The sequence below is a fragment of the Myotis lucifugus genome, unplaced genomic scaffold, assembly GCF_000147115.1.
Source record: "Myotis lucifugus unplaced genomic scaffold, Myoluc2.0 scaffold_10, whole genome shotgun sequence".
Lineage (NCBI taxonomy): Eukaryota > Metazoa > Chordata > Mammalia > Chiroptera > Vespertilionidae > Myotis > Myotis lucifugus.
The window spans coordinates 13,407,162-13,424,083 of record NW_005871058.1 but is presented as its reverse complement, the minus strand read 5'-3'; the positions used below and the strand labels follow the sequence as shown (position 1 = coordinate 13,424,083).

The window sequence follows — 16,922 nt, the reverse complement described above, 5'->3', positions numbered from 1 at the left end:
TCCATCCCGATGCCATTAGTAAAGTGAGCCAGCTTGTCAGCATTTGCTGTGTGGGAAAATGTAATAACCTCTAAAGAAAGGTTTCTAGTTATATGTCAAAGTATAAGCAAATTAGGGGCTATCAAGGAATGCAGCAATCCAAATGGTGAAAAATATCCCTTCACACTCTGTCTCCTGGTGTCCTTCAGGCCATGTCCTCCCATCTCCTTAGTGACTCCTCTTCCTCTGCCAATTAGATCTCACAGATCCTCACATCCCGTTTTTTATACTATCCCTTACATATCTATACATATATTCTATATACATATATGCCCTCTGGATGATTTTGTCCACTCTGACCATTTTTAATCATGACTCGCAAATTTTTATCTCCAGACCAGACCTTTCCCCTGGATTCATTCACATCCAGCTGCAGGTATTGCCTTTTGACCCCCATGCCTTTGTGTATGTTGCTTCTCTGCCCAAAACACCCTGCCAGGTCAGGCTAACTCTTAAATCTAGACTTTACACAGATGCCACTCTCCCTAGCAGGCTAAGGGACACAGGTGTCTCTATTCCCTGTTATACCAACACCCTAGGTATCTCCCTTTCTTTACATGTAGCCTTCTAGATTATAATCATCTTTTTATTGTATTATAACCCCATTTTTCTTGACAGTGGTTATCAATCATAGGTATAACACACATGCACAATAAGTTGTTGAGCAAACAGGTTCCAATTTTAATCTGCATGGTGACTTAACAAACCATTAATTCCAAACTAGATTGTCGTGGGCGGGGAAGGGGGGGGGATGCAAATTAAGGTTCATAAGCGTCAACTATTTATTGCACCTTTTTCTATTTAGATTGAGTTAGGGACATCCTGTAATTAATAAAACAGCCACTAAACTTATGATTTCTACCAGAAAAGTCACAGGATTGTTAGAACGACATGTTTAACTATATCAATAGGTCCCACAACTACTGCTACTCACTCTAAATCCATTTTCCCAAAGAAATAAAAATAGTTACTATTCACTCAGCACGGTTCTATATGGAACACTTATTGCTCTCATTCACACTGTCTCATTGACTCCTCTCCAAAATCCACTGCAGAGGTCGGCAAACTCATTAGTCAACAGAGCCAAATATCAACAGTACAACGACTGAAATTTCTTTTGAGAGCCAAATTTTTTAAACTTAAACTATATAGGTAGATATATTGTTATTAATTAGGGTACTCCTAAGGCTTAGGAAGAGCCACACTCAAGGGGCCAAAGAGCCGCATATGGCTCGCGAGCCGCAGTTTGCTGACCACGGCACTAAGGTAAGCTGTATTGTTATGCTCACTTAATAGATGACACTGAGGTTAAAAGAGACTGAGTAACATTCCCCAAGTCATTCAACTAGTAAGGAACAGGATGTATTTGAACCTGTCTCATTCCAGAGAACTTGAGTTCTTAAACACCATGGCATATGACTTTTCAACCACTGAAAGGGGATTTGTGAAGAGTTTGCATGTAGTAGGCCAGTCATCAGCCATTATGAAGACAGATGAAACCTTTTGATTCCAGGCACACAAAACCAAACAGACCAGTTCTCAGAGACACAAAGACATGGCTGGCCCTGCAGAAAAACAAATAGGTTCTGCCCAAGTCACAGCCTGTCCCACTGACTGGCTTATCTCTGCAGGAAAGACTACATGTGTCTATAAATACAACTGTGGATTACAAATCTATTAAAAATCAGAATTCAGGTCCCATCGGTTTCTGTACTGATTTCTTCCATATGGTCTTGTACTTGAAGAAATATTGGCCTTTTAAATAAGCAACCATACATTGGCAAGAGCCGTTTGCTCATCAAGGGTCACTGGCAAGAGCCGTTTGCTCACCAAGGGTCACAGGCTGAATTGACTTGGCAGGAGGTATGCATTTTTCAGTTAATAAATTATTCGGGTTAAAAAAAAAACAAAAAACCTCAAAAACAGAAATGACGAGGGATTGATTGAACCTTGCAGCAGGGGAAGTAGTTCAGGAGAACCTAAGAATTTCAGTGGCAAGTGGAGGTGGGGTGGCAGTCACTGCACCTTGTATCTTGCCTGTCTTACCTTTCAAGTAGCAGGGTTCAATTCATGGACTCCTGTGTATCTTCAGAGGGGAAAGAAAAGTGGTGTGTGTTTTTTATTATAAATGTCTTGATGGCCTTCATCCTTATTTCTTCACCATGTTGGTAATAAACCTCAACTGTTTCAGGAAATGAAGACTTAAATGTCACAACCAGCACTTGATTTTTTTTTTTTTCTCCACTGCCTACCATGTCCCCAAAGTGGTAACCCTGAGAACTATCCTAACAATTGGGCAGTAAAATTCAAGCAAAACCAAAAAATCTTATTAGTGATGGTTAGTTATACTTTAATCTAAAAGGGTAAACTCATATCCTGTAGGAAATGGTACTTCTTTTAATTTACTGAGTGCCTAATATATGCCTAATGTGTGTAGTAAGTGACCAATCTCAGTCCTCAAGGGGGTATTACGACTATTTTACATGAGGAAGCCTTCTGGATGAAAGGTGAGGAGTGGGGTAAGTAGTTGGACATCTGGAACCTGTGCATGGTACCCTTGGGGTCTAATCTCCCCAGGAATTAGGAGGCAATAATCTGCTTAACCTAAGTGTGTGTGGCCTGGCCTTTGTACACCTCAAAGATGACCACATGGGAAAAGTAATCCCAACATTCAGTCCACAGCAGTGAAGTGACACAAGTACTGTAAACAGAAGCTGACAGCGAATCCTTTCTCTGACATCTGTTCCTTCTACTGTCTTTAGTCATCAAGAAAAACAAGTGAACTCCAAGAGAGTAGTTGACTTCATTTACAGCTGTACTCCCATCACCCATCACCTAGTACGGAACATGGCATACAGAGATGCTCAGCAAGTACTGGGGAAGAATAGAGAAAGTCCATATGGGAAAATGGGCCAAAGACTACTAAGGATGACATCCTTTTTTTTTTTTCCAGGAACTTTTCAACCCTGACTCACAGGAAAAGATGAATTCAAAGAAGTGAAATATAAATTGGGATCTTTGTTATGGGCCCTAAGGGCCAGCATGAAGCTTGCGGAAAAAAGATGAAATGGAAGGGCCAACCAAGGACAAAATAGGATTGCTAGTGTTTAACTTTTAAATGTGAATTCTTGACCTGAGATGTGTTTGCTCCTGCACTTAAATCATCTGTCCTTACCTTTTCTCAAGCATCTCACATGTTTATTAAAGCATTGCTTTAATAACATACTTACATAGGCATGGTTGGCCTGAGGCCATTACTTCAGGCCAGTGGAAGAGCAAAAGGGATTTCCAGCAGGCTATTTGTTGTTATAAAGCAAAATCAAACTTAACTACATTTCCAAAGGGGTATAATATGATGGAGACAAGACCACTATGAAGCTAGAAACTTGGGAAAATCATTTTAAAAGCTCATAAGCATATGTTACTCATGACTAAAGGCGTTGCACTGTTACGCAACATGAGTGTCAGGGGAACAATTTTCCAACCTCATGACTCATGCTTCTGTATTACACACAATACTGGGTGTTTCCTTCATTTTAAAGAAATGTGAACACAAGCATGTGTATAAAAACACCTGATATCCAAAGCATGCCAACAACAGCTAACAGGCTAAGAAAAATATAAGCTGACACTGTGTCATCAGAGTCCTTCTTCCAAGACGGAAAGTTACTCCACATTTTGAAAAGTACGACCGGATAGACAACTTCCTACCCTAGACCAGCTGGGTCCCCCGTCTCTTTTCGAGAACCGGTCTCTGAACTGCCCAGATAGGGCAAGAGAGCTACAGCGTGGGAAGAGGCCATACAAATAATTGCCCCCGCCGCATCCACACCTACGGAGATCTCCCTCTCCTTTGCCTGAAGGCGATCAGGGAGCGCTCCCAACTCGGCCCCACCAGGCCCGGGGGTGCCCCCAGGTCTCCCGATCCGCCCGTAGCGCCTCCAGAGTGGCCTGCGGACCAGAGCCGATCGATCCACCGGTACCTGCTCCAGAGCTCTCCGGCGGCAGGCCCCGCGACTACACAGCTCTCTCGACCACACGATTTTCACCGACTTTATTGGCCCCCGACCCCGGTGGGCCCCTCCGCAGCCCACCTCCCCGCTAGATGGCGCCGGGACCCTCCTGGGCATCCGGCATATTCACACACACTGCGGGGCGGCCCTGAGAGGAGCCTCTGCTCGGGCAGCCGGCTCCCCGGTGCCGGCGTCGGGGTCACTTGCTCTTCGCCTTCTGACTCTCCGTCTTCTTGGGCAGCAGCACGGCCTGGATGTTGGGCAGGACGCCGCCCTGCGCGATGGTGACTTTGCCCAGCAGCTTGTTCAGCTCCTCGTCGTTGCGGATGGCGAGCTGCAGGTGCCGCGGGATGATCCTGGTCTTCTTGTTGTCGCGCGCGGCGTTGCCGGCAGCTCCAGGATCTCCGCCGTCAGTACTCCAGCACCGCCGCCAGTACACGGGCGCCCCGGCGCCCACCCGCTCCGCGTAGTTCCCTTTGCGCAGCAGCCGGTGCACGCGGCCCACCGGGAACTGCAGGCCCGCGCGGGAGGACCGGGACTTGGCCTTGGCCCGCACTTTGCCGCCCTGCTTTCCGCGACCAGACATGTCCGCCTCTCGCCTAACTCTCCACCGGGCGCAGGAAAGCCGCGGTCCCGTCGGGGTCTGGGCGCGCGACGCCGCACCCGGAACTGCCTCCACCGGCACTTGGCGGCCGCCCGGCAGCGCCTTCCCATTGGCCGCCGCGACGCTCTCGGCTCCGGTTACCGGTGATAGGCAGGCCCCGCTCCCAATGAACGCGCTGGCAGGGGGACCGCCTTCTCCAGTTCTCCCCAATCAGAAGAGCGAACCTCAGTTCTGATTTACATAGCCGTCCGTGGGAAGGGTCTGCCTTGGGGGCTCCTCTGAAGGCATTGGGTCCCGAGATTTCAAAGTCCACGCTCCCACTCAGCAAAATGAAGTCTTAAGGTTTTGCCCTGGCCGGTGGCTCAGTGGTTAGAGCATTCCTCCCTCTCTCTTTCTCCCCCCCACTTCCCGAATGGAAGGGTCGCAGGTTCGATTCCCAGTCAAGGGCTTGTGCCTGGATTGCGGGTTTGCTCCCCATCCCCCGTGAGGATGAACAATTAAGGAAGATCCAGAAGAAGAGATACTCTATAAGTACAAAGAGCTCAAGAAGTAAATGTCCCTTGAGGTCGCGCACGGTGTGTCAGACGTCGCTGTGCCCCGTAAGCGGAGTTTCTCACATCACCCAGCGTCCTAGCCAGGTAGAGCCTGCACTGGTGGACAACACTGGTCCTCAAGCGAAATCACAAACTCTCTACCGAATTCGGCCGGCCCAGTCCTGGGTACGTTGCCTGTTGTTTAAACAAGCGCCTTGCTTCCTGCAAACCCAAAGGCTCCAGCTGACTACCCAACTGGCTCGAAGTGAAGCTTCCTATGGAGTTGTCCATCTGAACGTGAACTAGATCAGATGACTCTGGGTCCTTGGAGCTTTGGAGTGAGGAAACCAATGGTAAAGTGCCTGGGGGTGGGGTGGGGGGGAGGGTGAGAAGAAGAAAAAGGAAAAGAAAGGGGGTGTATGTGTGCTCCTGGGAGGGAGAGCGCCTGTAGCAATATTTAAAAATAGCAAAAAATTAGGGAAAATCCATATTCATAAAATAAGAAACTGCTTAAATAAACAATAAAAATCTACAAGATTAAATACTACACTTGGAGTGATTTAAATGAAATTAATAAAATTATTATCTACATAGGATAAGTGGAACAATAATTAGGATGAAATTATGTAGATCATTTTTATATTTGATTGTTTCTTAGTGATTTGTAGAAATTTTAAGGTAATCTGCACATGTTAGTCCTTTGCCAATTAGACATATTACAATGATCTCTTAGTTATATTTTCACTCTCTTTATATTATACTAAGGAATAGAACTTCTTAATTCTAATGCAGGAGGAAAAGATTAGCTTTCCTTTTGTAATTTTTACACTTTTGTGTTTGTTTAAAAAATTGAAGAACAGATGGCTTCAATCTTATACAAACTCTTCCAAAGAATAGAAGAAAAATAAAACACTACTCCGCAATTTATGTTAGAAATTAGTACAAACTTGACACCAAAACCTTTTCTCGTGTTATAAAGGTAAATTACAAACCAATATCACTCAAAACATGGATGGCAAAGCCAAATGATCCCCAGTAGGGGGCGTGGAAGGCAGCCGATCAATGATTCTCTCTCATCATTGATGTTTCTAACTCTCTCTCCCTCTCCCTTCCTCTCTGAAATCAATTAAAATATATATATATATATATTTTTAAAAGAGGAGCCAAGGATGAGCCCAAGGTTTTTTATATATATATATATATATATATATATATATATATATATATATATATATATATATCATCAGAGGGAAGGCAGGGGAGGGTGGGGGTAAAGGGGAGAGTTCAACCAAAGGACTTGTGTGCATGTATATAAGCATAACCAATGGACACAGACACCAGGGGGGTGAGGGCATGAGCGGGAAGGGGGGGCAATGAGGGGATAAGGACACATATGTAATACCTTAATCAATAAATAAAGAAATATATATATATATATCTTAAAAATGAAATTAAAAAAAGAGGAGCCAAGGATTAGCCCAAGGTTTAAATATATATATTTAATTGATTTCAGAGAGGAAGAGAGAGGGAGAGAGTGATAGAAGCATCAATGATGAGAGAGAATCATTGATCAGCTGCCTCCTGCACACCCCCTGCTAGGGATCGAGCCTGCAACCCGGGCATGTGCCCTTGACCAGAATCAAACCCAGGACCCTTCAGTCCACAGGCTGATGATGTATCCACTGAGCCAAACCAGCTAGGGCAATAAAAAAATATTTTTTAAAAATAAGTAAAAAATAAAATCAGAAACATAAGATATATACTGTTAGGTAAAAATGGTAGATAAGAAAGGAGGAAAGATATGAATATAAAAATTGTCTTAACTCCCCAGCTAAGCAAACTCAGATGCACAATCTTTCTACTCCTATTTAAAACAATTCAATAAAAGGGGGAAAAAGAAAAGTAATCAGTAAATGTTTTCATTTACAGAAAACTTTTTAAGCTATAAACTATTAGTGCATGCTAAAAGAGTTTAGCAAGGTTGCCAGGTACAAGGTCAATATAAAAAAGCTGTGGTACATTTATACAATGGAATACTATGCAGCTATAAAAAAGAAAGATCTCTTACCCTTTGAGACAGCATGGATGGAGTTGGAGATTATTTTGCTAAGCGAAATAAGCTAGTCAGAGAAAGACATGTATCACTCATATGTAGAATAGAATGAACAAAGTAAAGTGATGAACAAAATAGATCCAGAGACGTGGAAGCATGGAACAGACTGACAGATATCAGAGGGAAGGGAAAGGGTGGGGGTGGAAAGAGATTAACCGAAGAATGTATATGCATATATGCATAACCCATGGACATAGACAATAGTGCAGTGAAGGGCTGGGTGGGGCGGGAGCCTTGTGGAGAGGGGCAAAGGGGAAAAGATGGGGAATATCTGTAATATTCTCAACAATAAAAATAAATAATAACAATAAGTTTCTTTCTATAAACAATAAGGGATTTTAAAAATACAACTTATAGTTTACTTACAATAACACACACATATATATATATAGTAGTTGTGAATAATTCTAATAAATTATATACAATACACTTATGTTGATAATAGAAAACTTCATTTGGATAAAGGACAGACCATGTTCATGAATAAGAAGACTCAATATACTAAAGATGTCAAATATCTACAAATTGATCATAGATTTTAACTTTTACACTGTTCTCTAAAGACACTATAGAAAAAATTATTGAGTTTTTTGTTTGTTTTTTAAAGCATGTTTTCATTGATTTTTTAGAGAGAGAGGAATAGAGAGATAGAAACATTGATGAAAGAGAAACATTGATCAGCTGCCTCCTGCACAACCCATTCTGGGGATTGAGCCTGCAACCCAGGCATGTGTCCTGACCAGGAATCAAACAGGCAATTTCTTGGTTCATGGGTCGATGCTCAATCACTGACCCACATTGGCCAGACGAAATTATTGTTTTTTAAAGTAAGGAGAATTATTATATTAAGTGCCTTTGTAGCTTCTTCATCTGTATCCTAAAATATTGTGCACTCCATCCAAGTGTAATTGATAATCAGAAAGGGAAATAGAGCCTTAGCAGGTTTGGCTCAGTGGATAGAACACTGGCCTGCGGCCTGAAAGGTCCCCAGTTCGATTTTTAAAAAAATATATTTTATTGATTTTTTTTTTACAGAGAGGAAGGGAGAGGGATAGAGAGTTAGAAACATCGATGAGAGAGAAACATCGATCAGCTGCCTCCTGCACACTCCCTACTGGGGATGTGCCCGCAACCAAGGTACATGCCCTTGACCGGAATCGAACCTGGGACCCTTGAGTCCGCAGGCTGACGCTCTATCCACTGAGCCAAACCGGTTAGGGCCCAAGTTCGATTTTGGCCAAGGGCACATGCCCGGGTTGCAGGCTCGATCCTCACTGGGGGGTCATGCAAGAGGCAGCCCATCAATGATTCTCTCTCATCATTGATGTTTCTCTCCCTCTCCCTTACTCTCTGAAATCAATAAAAATATATTTTAAAAAAAGAAAGGGAAATAGAAGAGTACACATTCTCTATTGGTGTGGAGAGAATATTAAAGTCTGGTTATATTATGAGAAAAATGGGAAATAATTGTCAGGAGACATTAATGGTTATTGGGAGATTAATATGGAAAACTATAATAAACCACCTTATAAGTCTTTGTACTTTTTAAATTACTGCCACTCATCTACTTTTTCTTTTAATTCCTCATGGTCCTTTAAAAAATCCATTTATTCAATAAATGTTTATTGAATTTTGACTGCTATTTTCTAGGAGATAGAGATACAGAAATGAGTAAGACAAAACAATTCCTTGATATCATAGAACTTAAATTCTAATGGGGCAAGCTAATTAATTAATTAATTAACAGTGTAATATCAAATGATGGTAACTTTTATAAAGAAAATAAAGCAGGGCAATCTAACAGAGAATGACTGGGGGAAAGAGGTGCTCTTTAAACTGGATGATCACAAGAAATGCCTCTAGGACAGTGATGGCGAACCTTTTGAGCTTGGCGTGTCAGCATTTTGAAAAACCCTAACTTAACTCTGGTGCTGTGTCACATATAGAAATTTTTTGATATTGCAACCATAGTAAAAAAAAAACTTATATTTTTGATATTTATTTTATATATTTAAATGCCATTTAACAAAGAAAAATCAACCAAAAAAATGAGTTCGCGTGTCACCTCTGACATGCGTGTCATAGGTTCGCCATCACTGCTCTAGGAGGTGCCATTTGAGCTGAAATCGGATAACAATAAAGACACCAAGTGGCTGGGAGTTAAAAGCAGATAGAACAGCTGAGAAAAATGTCCTTAAGTGGGTGGAACTGTGAGCAAGGCAGGGAGTGAGAGGAGATAAGATCTTCAACGTGGCAAGGTAATTATCACGTAGAGTAATGGTTCTCAAACTGTGGTCCATAGACCTGTTGGGTGAGGGTCCCCAGACATTTTAAGGGGTCAGCAAAGTCAAACTATTTTCATAAGAATACTAAAATGTTATTTGCCTTTTCCTCTTCGTTGACATTCGTGTTAATAATTGAAAAGCAATGGTGGGGTAAAACTATTATAACCTCAGCCACAAATCAAGGCAGTGGTGCCAAACTATTCTAGTAGTTATATTCTTCACCCACCACATATCATTTGTAGGATGTTTGAGTTGGAGTTCAGGAAGAGATCAGGATTCATGATATAAAATTAAGTTCAATCACCATATAGAGATTATAAAAAGCCATTATATATGAAGTCTAGGAAAAAAGTGTAGACAGAGATGAGTAGCAGAATAAACGTCCCTCCCCACCCCCGCAAATATGCTGCTTTAATATGATGATTATTTTGAGCTGCAGGCACTAGAACAACCATAAATGCAGGGAGTGGCTTTCTCTGAACTCCTCATATCTGCCTAAAAAAACTAGATCTCCCAGGGAGTTTCATTAACCAGGGAAAATTAACTCTTATCAAGGGATAGGAGACTGGAAGTTGACACCACACCCAGATAAACTTTGTCACAGCTATAACACCTCCCATCTGTTCTTCTAAGAACCCATTTATCTTTCATAAAAATAATTTACTCTTCCCTAAGTGGTACACACTTCCCCTCCTCTTCCTGTTGAGATGGTATTTAACCCTGAATTCTAAGCCACTTCTTTATCTGGGTATCTCCCTTGTCTACGTAAGGTATCCATGTTAATAAACTTCTGTTTATTTTTCTCTGTTAATCTGTCTTTTATGACAGGCGTCTCAGCCTAGAACTCAGAGGGGAGAGGGGAAATTATTTCAGACCCTTCAGAAGCGTAACCACCCTCCAGGGCCCATGATCTTGTGAACTATCCTGTATTCCAACCCTAGAGATTTCCCTACCTTGCTTTCTCCCACCTTCATGTCATCTTCTGTACCTTCCCTCCTTAATTCCAAATGTATAAAAAAAAACTACCGTCATCCTGGGAAGCATTTTTGAGATCTTGTGCACCGGCATGCTGTCCGTTTACCTCAACTAAACTCTTATAAAAATTCTCCACAGGTTTGGACATTCTTACGTTGACAGTCTTCATCTGAGAACCCTTTGTAGAAACCCTTCAACTGGAGGAAAAATTGAAACTTACATTTCAACTGCTGTCATCTCTTCCTCCCTTCTTAAAGTTAAACTCAAAAGCACTAAACTCTAAAACTATTTTGTTATTCCCACCATTCTTCTCTCAAGATCAAGTGCGTAACCGGTTTTGTTGTGAAGTCTCCAGTTTTTCCTACGTGAGCCATGCAGAAAGTCCCCAAACAGAAGCACCAGGTACCCCCAGTGGCAGTTGCACAGCATGAGACACAGGGAAATTGACACCAGAAACTTCTGGATATGACTTCCTGCTTTTTCTCCGGACAGAATTCAAACCTCTTGCATCACTGTTATTATCCCTGCTAGTTTCATGTTTGTTACAATTCAACCTTGTAGCTTTCTCTCTAAATTTTTGTTAAGGACTCTCACTAACCTCCACGTTCGGTTCACAACTTCAGGATAATTCATCTTTCCTGATGAATTTACAGCTCTGTACTTCGTTTTGTTGCCTTTTATTAACTTCTGCTTTTCTGGCAGATGCCTTAATTTAAATCCTCTCGATTTTTATTTCACAGGGATGTTGTGGGTGCAACCTGTGAATGGGCTTGGCTTTTCCCCCCCACTATTTTACATCCTTACTTATTAGGGTATTTCCATCATGCCTCTTTCTCTGAGGGTTTAAAAGCTTATAAAGACGTTTGAGGCCTGAAAAAAAGTCTTGTGTCCAAAATACAAAACGATAACTACAAAGTCAATTTTTAAAAGAAAAGTGATATGTGTGGAACGTAGTTCCATTTAATACATTTCATATAATGTGTCTTTAGGCAGTTTTTGCAATTTTGAAGGACTAAGAAAACTTTTCTTCCCCTTGTCTTTTTATCAGTTTAATTCTAATCCTATTTTTTAGACATTTGTTCATCCTTCAAATAATTTTGCCACCTTTTAAGCATTTGAAAAATGAATTTTTTCTAACTTATACATAATGTGAAAAGGAATATCTCTACCAACTCTACATTTCAGAACTTGTTTTTTTTTCTTTCAGATATATCGTACTGACTCACTATAAATATGTTTCAGACAATAAAGAAGTATATCTAAATAAATGTATTTTAAATTTTTTTTCCTGTGGTAGATTCCAAATATTTGTGTTAGGGGTAATTTTTAAATTACATTTAGCCATATAATTATTTTTATTGAATTTATTGAATTTATTAGTTAGTAAAATTATATAGGTTTCAGGTATATATAATTATTTCTTGAATGCAGCTAAAATTTCTTCCACTATCATTCTTTTCTAAAATAGTAATATTAGCATATGCTTACGTTTTTTCAGTTAAATTAATTTCAGTAAATAATTTCTCAATTAAAAAATTAGAAAAGACATACCTACTATGCACTAAGGAAGGAGTAATCGATGCTGCTGTTTAGAGAATGGCATCAAGGAATAACAATAATTAACAGTTGTTGATCAGTTACTGGGTACCAGGAACTTTATAAGACCATTTTCTATTTTCATTAACCCCAACTTCCCCACACGGGGATCTGCAAAGTTCACAGCAACAGGAGTAACTTAACTTTCACTTGCTGTTGCTCCTGTGAGCATGTATTTCTAGAAGTTACTAGGCATGTCAAATAGTGTCCATTAAACCTACTTGTACTGGGTACTGGTATGCGCCCACTGAGCATGAGGGTCTCCGGCAGGTTCTGCTCCCCGGCAGGTACAATGTGTTAATATTCTGCAGTCCTATCCCTGCCCCCTGGGTGCTGCCACCGCGCCAGCAGGCCTTGGCACCACCGCGGAGGACCCTCACAGTGCCAGCACAGGGTGTCAATCTTTGACCAAGTGGGGAACCATATCCCTCTCCTTAATGTGATGAAACCTGTCAGAGGACTCCTAGGCAGTGATGTCTACAACTTACTAATCCGCTGGGTTGTTCTTTCAGTTATTGTTCCAGATCTTTTTCTCCCTTGAACTAAGACATGCATAGATGGGCTGGACTGGAGACAGATTTAAGTAATGGGGCACTTAACTTCCACAGTGCAATGCTTGGTTTTTCCCTAAGAATGAATTGCCTCCAATGTGGCTTTTCAACCCCAGATAAGTGGATATCATTTGGGCAAATCCTATCCATCATCTGACACATCTACCCATGTCCAAACTCCAACAAGGCTGGCAGCGCAGGTTATTGGCTAGAACAGAAACTAAATTTATTTTAGAAATAAGAAAACTGAACATCAGCAAATTTAGGTCATCTACCCAAGTCCATATGCTTAGCAAACAGCTAAAATGAGATTCAAATCTAACTCCAAGTTTTGTGTGTTTTGTTTTTTGTTTAAGAATATCCAACTGCCTTCTGGAAACTCAAGCTCTTCTTTATCTCAAGGTATACCATTCAGTTCTTTAATTCATTAATGTATACATATCATATCAAATGCGTGCCCTGCCTTTCCAACTACCTGCTAAGGATGTTTCAATAAACAGCACTGACACTTACTCCATTCAGGAGGAGTTTGCACTCCAAGGAACTGATATCACTGTCCTCTTTCCTTCTTTCCCAAGCTATCGTTTTAATCTAGATAACTACAGTATGAGGAAGTAATCCTTCAGCCCTCCCAGAAGGAAAATAAAACAACAACAACAACACATACACACAAGAGTAATATCTGGCTCAAGAAAACAGAGTTCATTTTTCAGGATTGAACTATCGGCCCCACTAACCACTCTTTGACAATAGGGAATGGACTGCCTGCCTGTTTGCTTCTGTTTCCAGAGCACAAGGAACTTTATTACAGCTGAGATACATTACTACTGTCTCCAACCCATACTTCCCATCGCATCTAAACACAGCCACCTGGACAGAAGAGCGAACCCAAGGGTCTCTAGGAAACTTAACAGATTTCCAGCGACCTCTGGCAAGTGCATGACCATCACCTCCTCCAGCTCTTCCTGAGCACATAGGAATACTGTACAAAAGGGACTGGGGAAGGAAGGAGAGGAAGACTTTGCTCAGGGATTAAACATCGTTTCTCTTGAGGAAGGGGAAGACTCCAGGAAATAGGTATCTTAAGGAAAAAAAACAAACCTGTTAGTTCGGAAGCATCCTAGATCTAGATATGCAGCCCTAGTCTACAATAGCGGTTTGGGGTTATTAGGGTCACCCTACTTTGTGCTCTAGATAAGATTACATTGAATCTCATTACATACTTGTACAAAGTCCAAAAATCCTCCCCAATCTTCCTTCAAATCCTGAAGTCTTGTGTTACCACGATCTCTCTGTCTTGAAACTCCTGCTTCTAGCCATCCCGTTCCTGTCTCCCCACCTCCTTCCCCTCCTCCCCCAATCTGACACAGACTGAGCATCTTTCCATACTTCCCACAAATTAGGCAAGTTGTATATGGCGCACAGTTGACTGAATATTTGGGAAGAGTTGACCAGTTTCATCAGTTTTAAATTCCCAGTAGAATACAATTATGAAGGCAGAAATGTGTTCATTCATGTTATAACTCAGACGCTGAGAACAAGTAGAGGGCACTCAATAAATAGCTGTTGTACAGATGAAGTAAGGCATTCCTTCCTCAGGGAAAATACAAGCAACCTCGTATTGTTCTTAAAAGTCTTCAGCCCCCATCTCACCAGGCCTTTGTCACTGGCCATTTTTTCTACGTAGCTCCCAGCCTCTTGTCATCTTGGCACTTCTTTCCCTATTTCTCTTTCCACCTCTCCTCCTCACTCCCTCCTTCCTGATGGGCTCTGGGAACTTCAAATTTTTTTCATGTATATAAAGCAATTTATGTTTCTCTATGCCTAACTCAGAAGGTTTCATATCCAAACCCATTTGAGTGCTCAGCAACACCAAAGCCTTTTAGTCACCCGACTATCTGGCATTAGGTGAAATCCAGTGTTTAAAAACAAACAAACAAACAAAACAGTCAACTCAATCAAAACCCACTACTTCAGAATCAATAGTTTTTTGAAGCCACAGTAATACTTAAATATGTTTAAACATATTTAAGAGTCGAATGCAGAAATTTGATTAGTTGGAAAGCTAATTAAACTTCCAACTTGCTCAAATAGAATGACAAAGGCAAAATTGTGTCTTTTTTCACAGAGATACAGTCCACTGGAATCACCAACACTGGACAGTTGTTAGAGAATTTAGAGTCCTGACATAAGAGAAATCCAGGCATCCTTTACATAATCTTCTGTTATCCTTTCTTCCCAATTACAGATTTGTGGATGTGTAGAATGACATCACTACCAGCAACCGTAGCCTTGAATAACCAGCCTTGTATCTCCATGAATAACAAGTTGCAAATGACAAGGGATAATAAATAAATAATAATTGATTAACAAATAATAAATAAATAATAATTAATAATTAATCTTTCCACATTGCTCTAGCCGGTTTGGCTCAGTGGATAGACCCTCCGCCTGCGGACTGAAAGGACTGAAAGGTACCAGGTTCGATTCTGGTCAAGGGCACAGGCAGGGATTGTGGGCTTGGTCCCCAGTAGGGGGCGTGCAAGAGGCAGCCAATCAATGATTCTCTCATCATTGGCGTTTCTATTTCTTTCTGCCTCTCCCTTCCTATCTGAAATCAATTTTTTAAAAAAATCATTCGATGCATTTCCTGCCAATTCAAGTACCTTGATGGTGAAGTACTCTAGGTTACTGTGTTGTGCACAGCAGCAGTCACGCCCACACGTCCATGGCTGGCTATCCTAGATTTCAGGTGTGAATAAAGTGCCCACCGGAAACTAGTTCTCTACTGGCGGGAAACCTGAGTTCCTCCCAGCCCTACTGCCAGCCAATTCTGCTGAAGCTCAAACAAGCAAGGTAGAGAAAGGACTAGTCAGACACCGGCGAGATCCCACTGCCTTCCCCCTAGAACTGCGTTTCAAACTGGCGGGACCATCTTGGTTTTTGTGTTCCACTGGTTGCTGTGGCTCCTTCGTTGTACTCCAAAGCTCTCCCACAGCTATTTTTATCAGTGAGTAATTGTTAATTTATTGTTTTTGTGGAGGGATGAAGGCTGGGACCTCCTAGTCCTCCATCTTGTTGATGTCACTCACTTTAGAACATAAATTTTGCCATAAGTGGTCATCAAGTCAGTGATGCAAACAATGGCATTCTTTGATCAGTCATATCACACTTGTGACTCTATTCCCAAAGCCCTGTTTAGATCCAGGTCCTCTTCCCAAAACTCCATGGCGACTATTCTCACACTTGCACAGTCTCCTTAAAATCAGCATGTCCACAAACAGAAGTCACGCTCTTCTCCCTCAAAGCTGCTCCTTTTGCGGAATTCTAGAACGTAGTCCACAGTTTTCCCATCTACACAGCTGAGCATATCGGCAGTCACCATTGACTCTTCTCTGACTCCAATGCCCCAAATCTAATACAATATCAAGTCTAACCCATTTTACCTTATAGCTGTCTCTTGATCCCATCTCCACTGCCACTGCCCTCATCCAGACCTCCTTTACCTCTGGATTGGACCATAGAAACAGCCTCCTGACTTGCTCCATGTCCTCACTCCTGCCTCTCTCCAAGTTAATCGTCCCTTAGTAGCCTAAGACCTCTTCAAGACCACTTTACAAATTTCATCTGATCACATCCTTGTCTTGATTCTTATCCTTAAGTTCCAAATCCTTAATGGCTTACAGGAAACCCCATGGCCTACCCGACTACTCCTCTGGCATCTTTTATTGCCACTGGACTCATACCTCTCTCCATGCCAGCCATTCTGTACCTCTTTCAGTTCTTCAAACATCCATACCACTTCCCATATCTGGGCCTTTGCACAAGCTGTCTCCCTCCCTCACATGCCCTTTCTTGCATTCCTATGGATCCTGCAGGGTTCAACTTAAAGAATGCTTTCCCAGGAAGGCTTCCTTGACTTTCTAGAATAGATTAGGTTAATCTGTCATATGCTCCCACAACATTTTGCACTTTTTTCATTGTTGAATTTATTCATAAGATTTGTTTAATGTTTATTGGCCCTACTAGAATGCATGTATCATAAGGACATTAATGCGCCCATATCATTCATATCTGTATGCCCAGTGTTTTGCCAATACCCAACACATAGTCAGGTCTCAATAAATAGTTGCCAACTGAGTGGCTGAAAAACAGTTCTTCCTAGTTAAGGATTCAGTTTCAATGCACAGTTATAACCTAAACACTAATAGTC

At 41.6% G+C, this 16,922-nt stretch overlaps 2 protein-coding genes across 2 annotated transcripts in view; one reads left to right on the top strand and one right to left on the bottom strand.

Moving 5' to 3' along the window:
- Positions 1 to 4,076: 4,076 nt before the first annotated feature.
- On the bottom strand, positions 4,077 to 4,739 carry LOC102435386 (histone H2A.J). The gene has a single exon (XM_006084274.3). The coding sequence runs from the start codon at positions 4,636 to 4,638 to the stop codon at positions 4,252 to 4,254; it is 387 nt and encodes a 128-aa protein (XP_006084336.1). The 5' UTR covers positions 4,639 to 4,739; the 3' UTR covers positions 4,077 to 4,251.
- Positions 4,740 to 15,639: 10,900 nt separating this feature from the next.
- GUCY2C (guanylate cyclase 2C) overlaps positions 15,640 to 16,922 on the top strand; it is a 70,642-nt gene continuing 69,359 nt past the window's right edge. The window contains exon 1 of the mRNA XM_006084275.3: positions 15,640 to 15,719. The gene's annotated coding sequence lies outside the window, so the exon portion shown is untranslated. The remainder of the gene's footprint in view (positions 15,720 to 16,922) is intronic.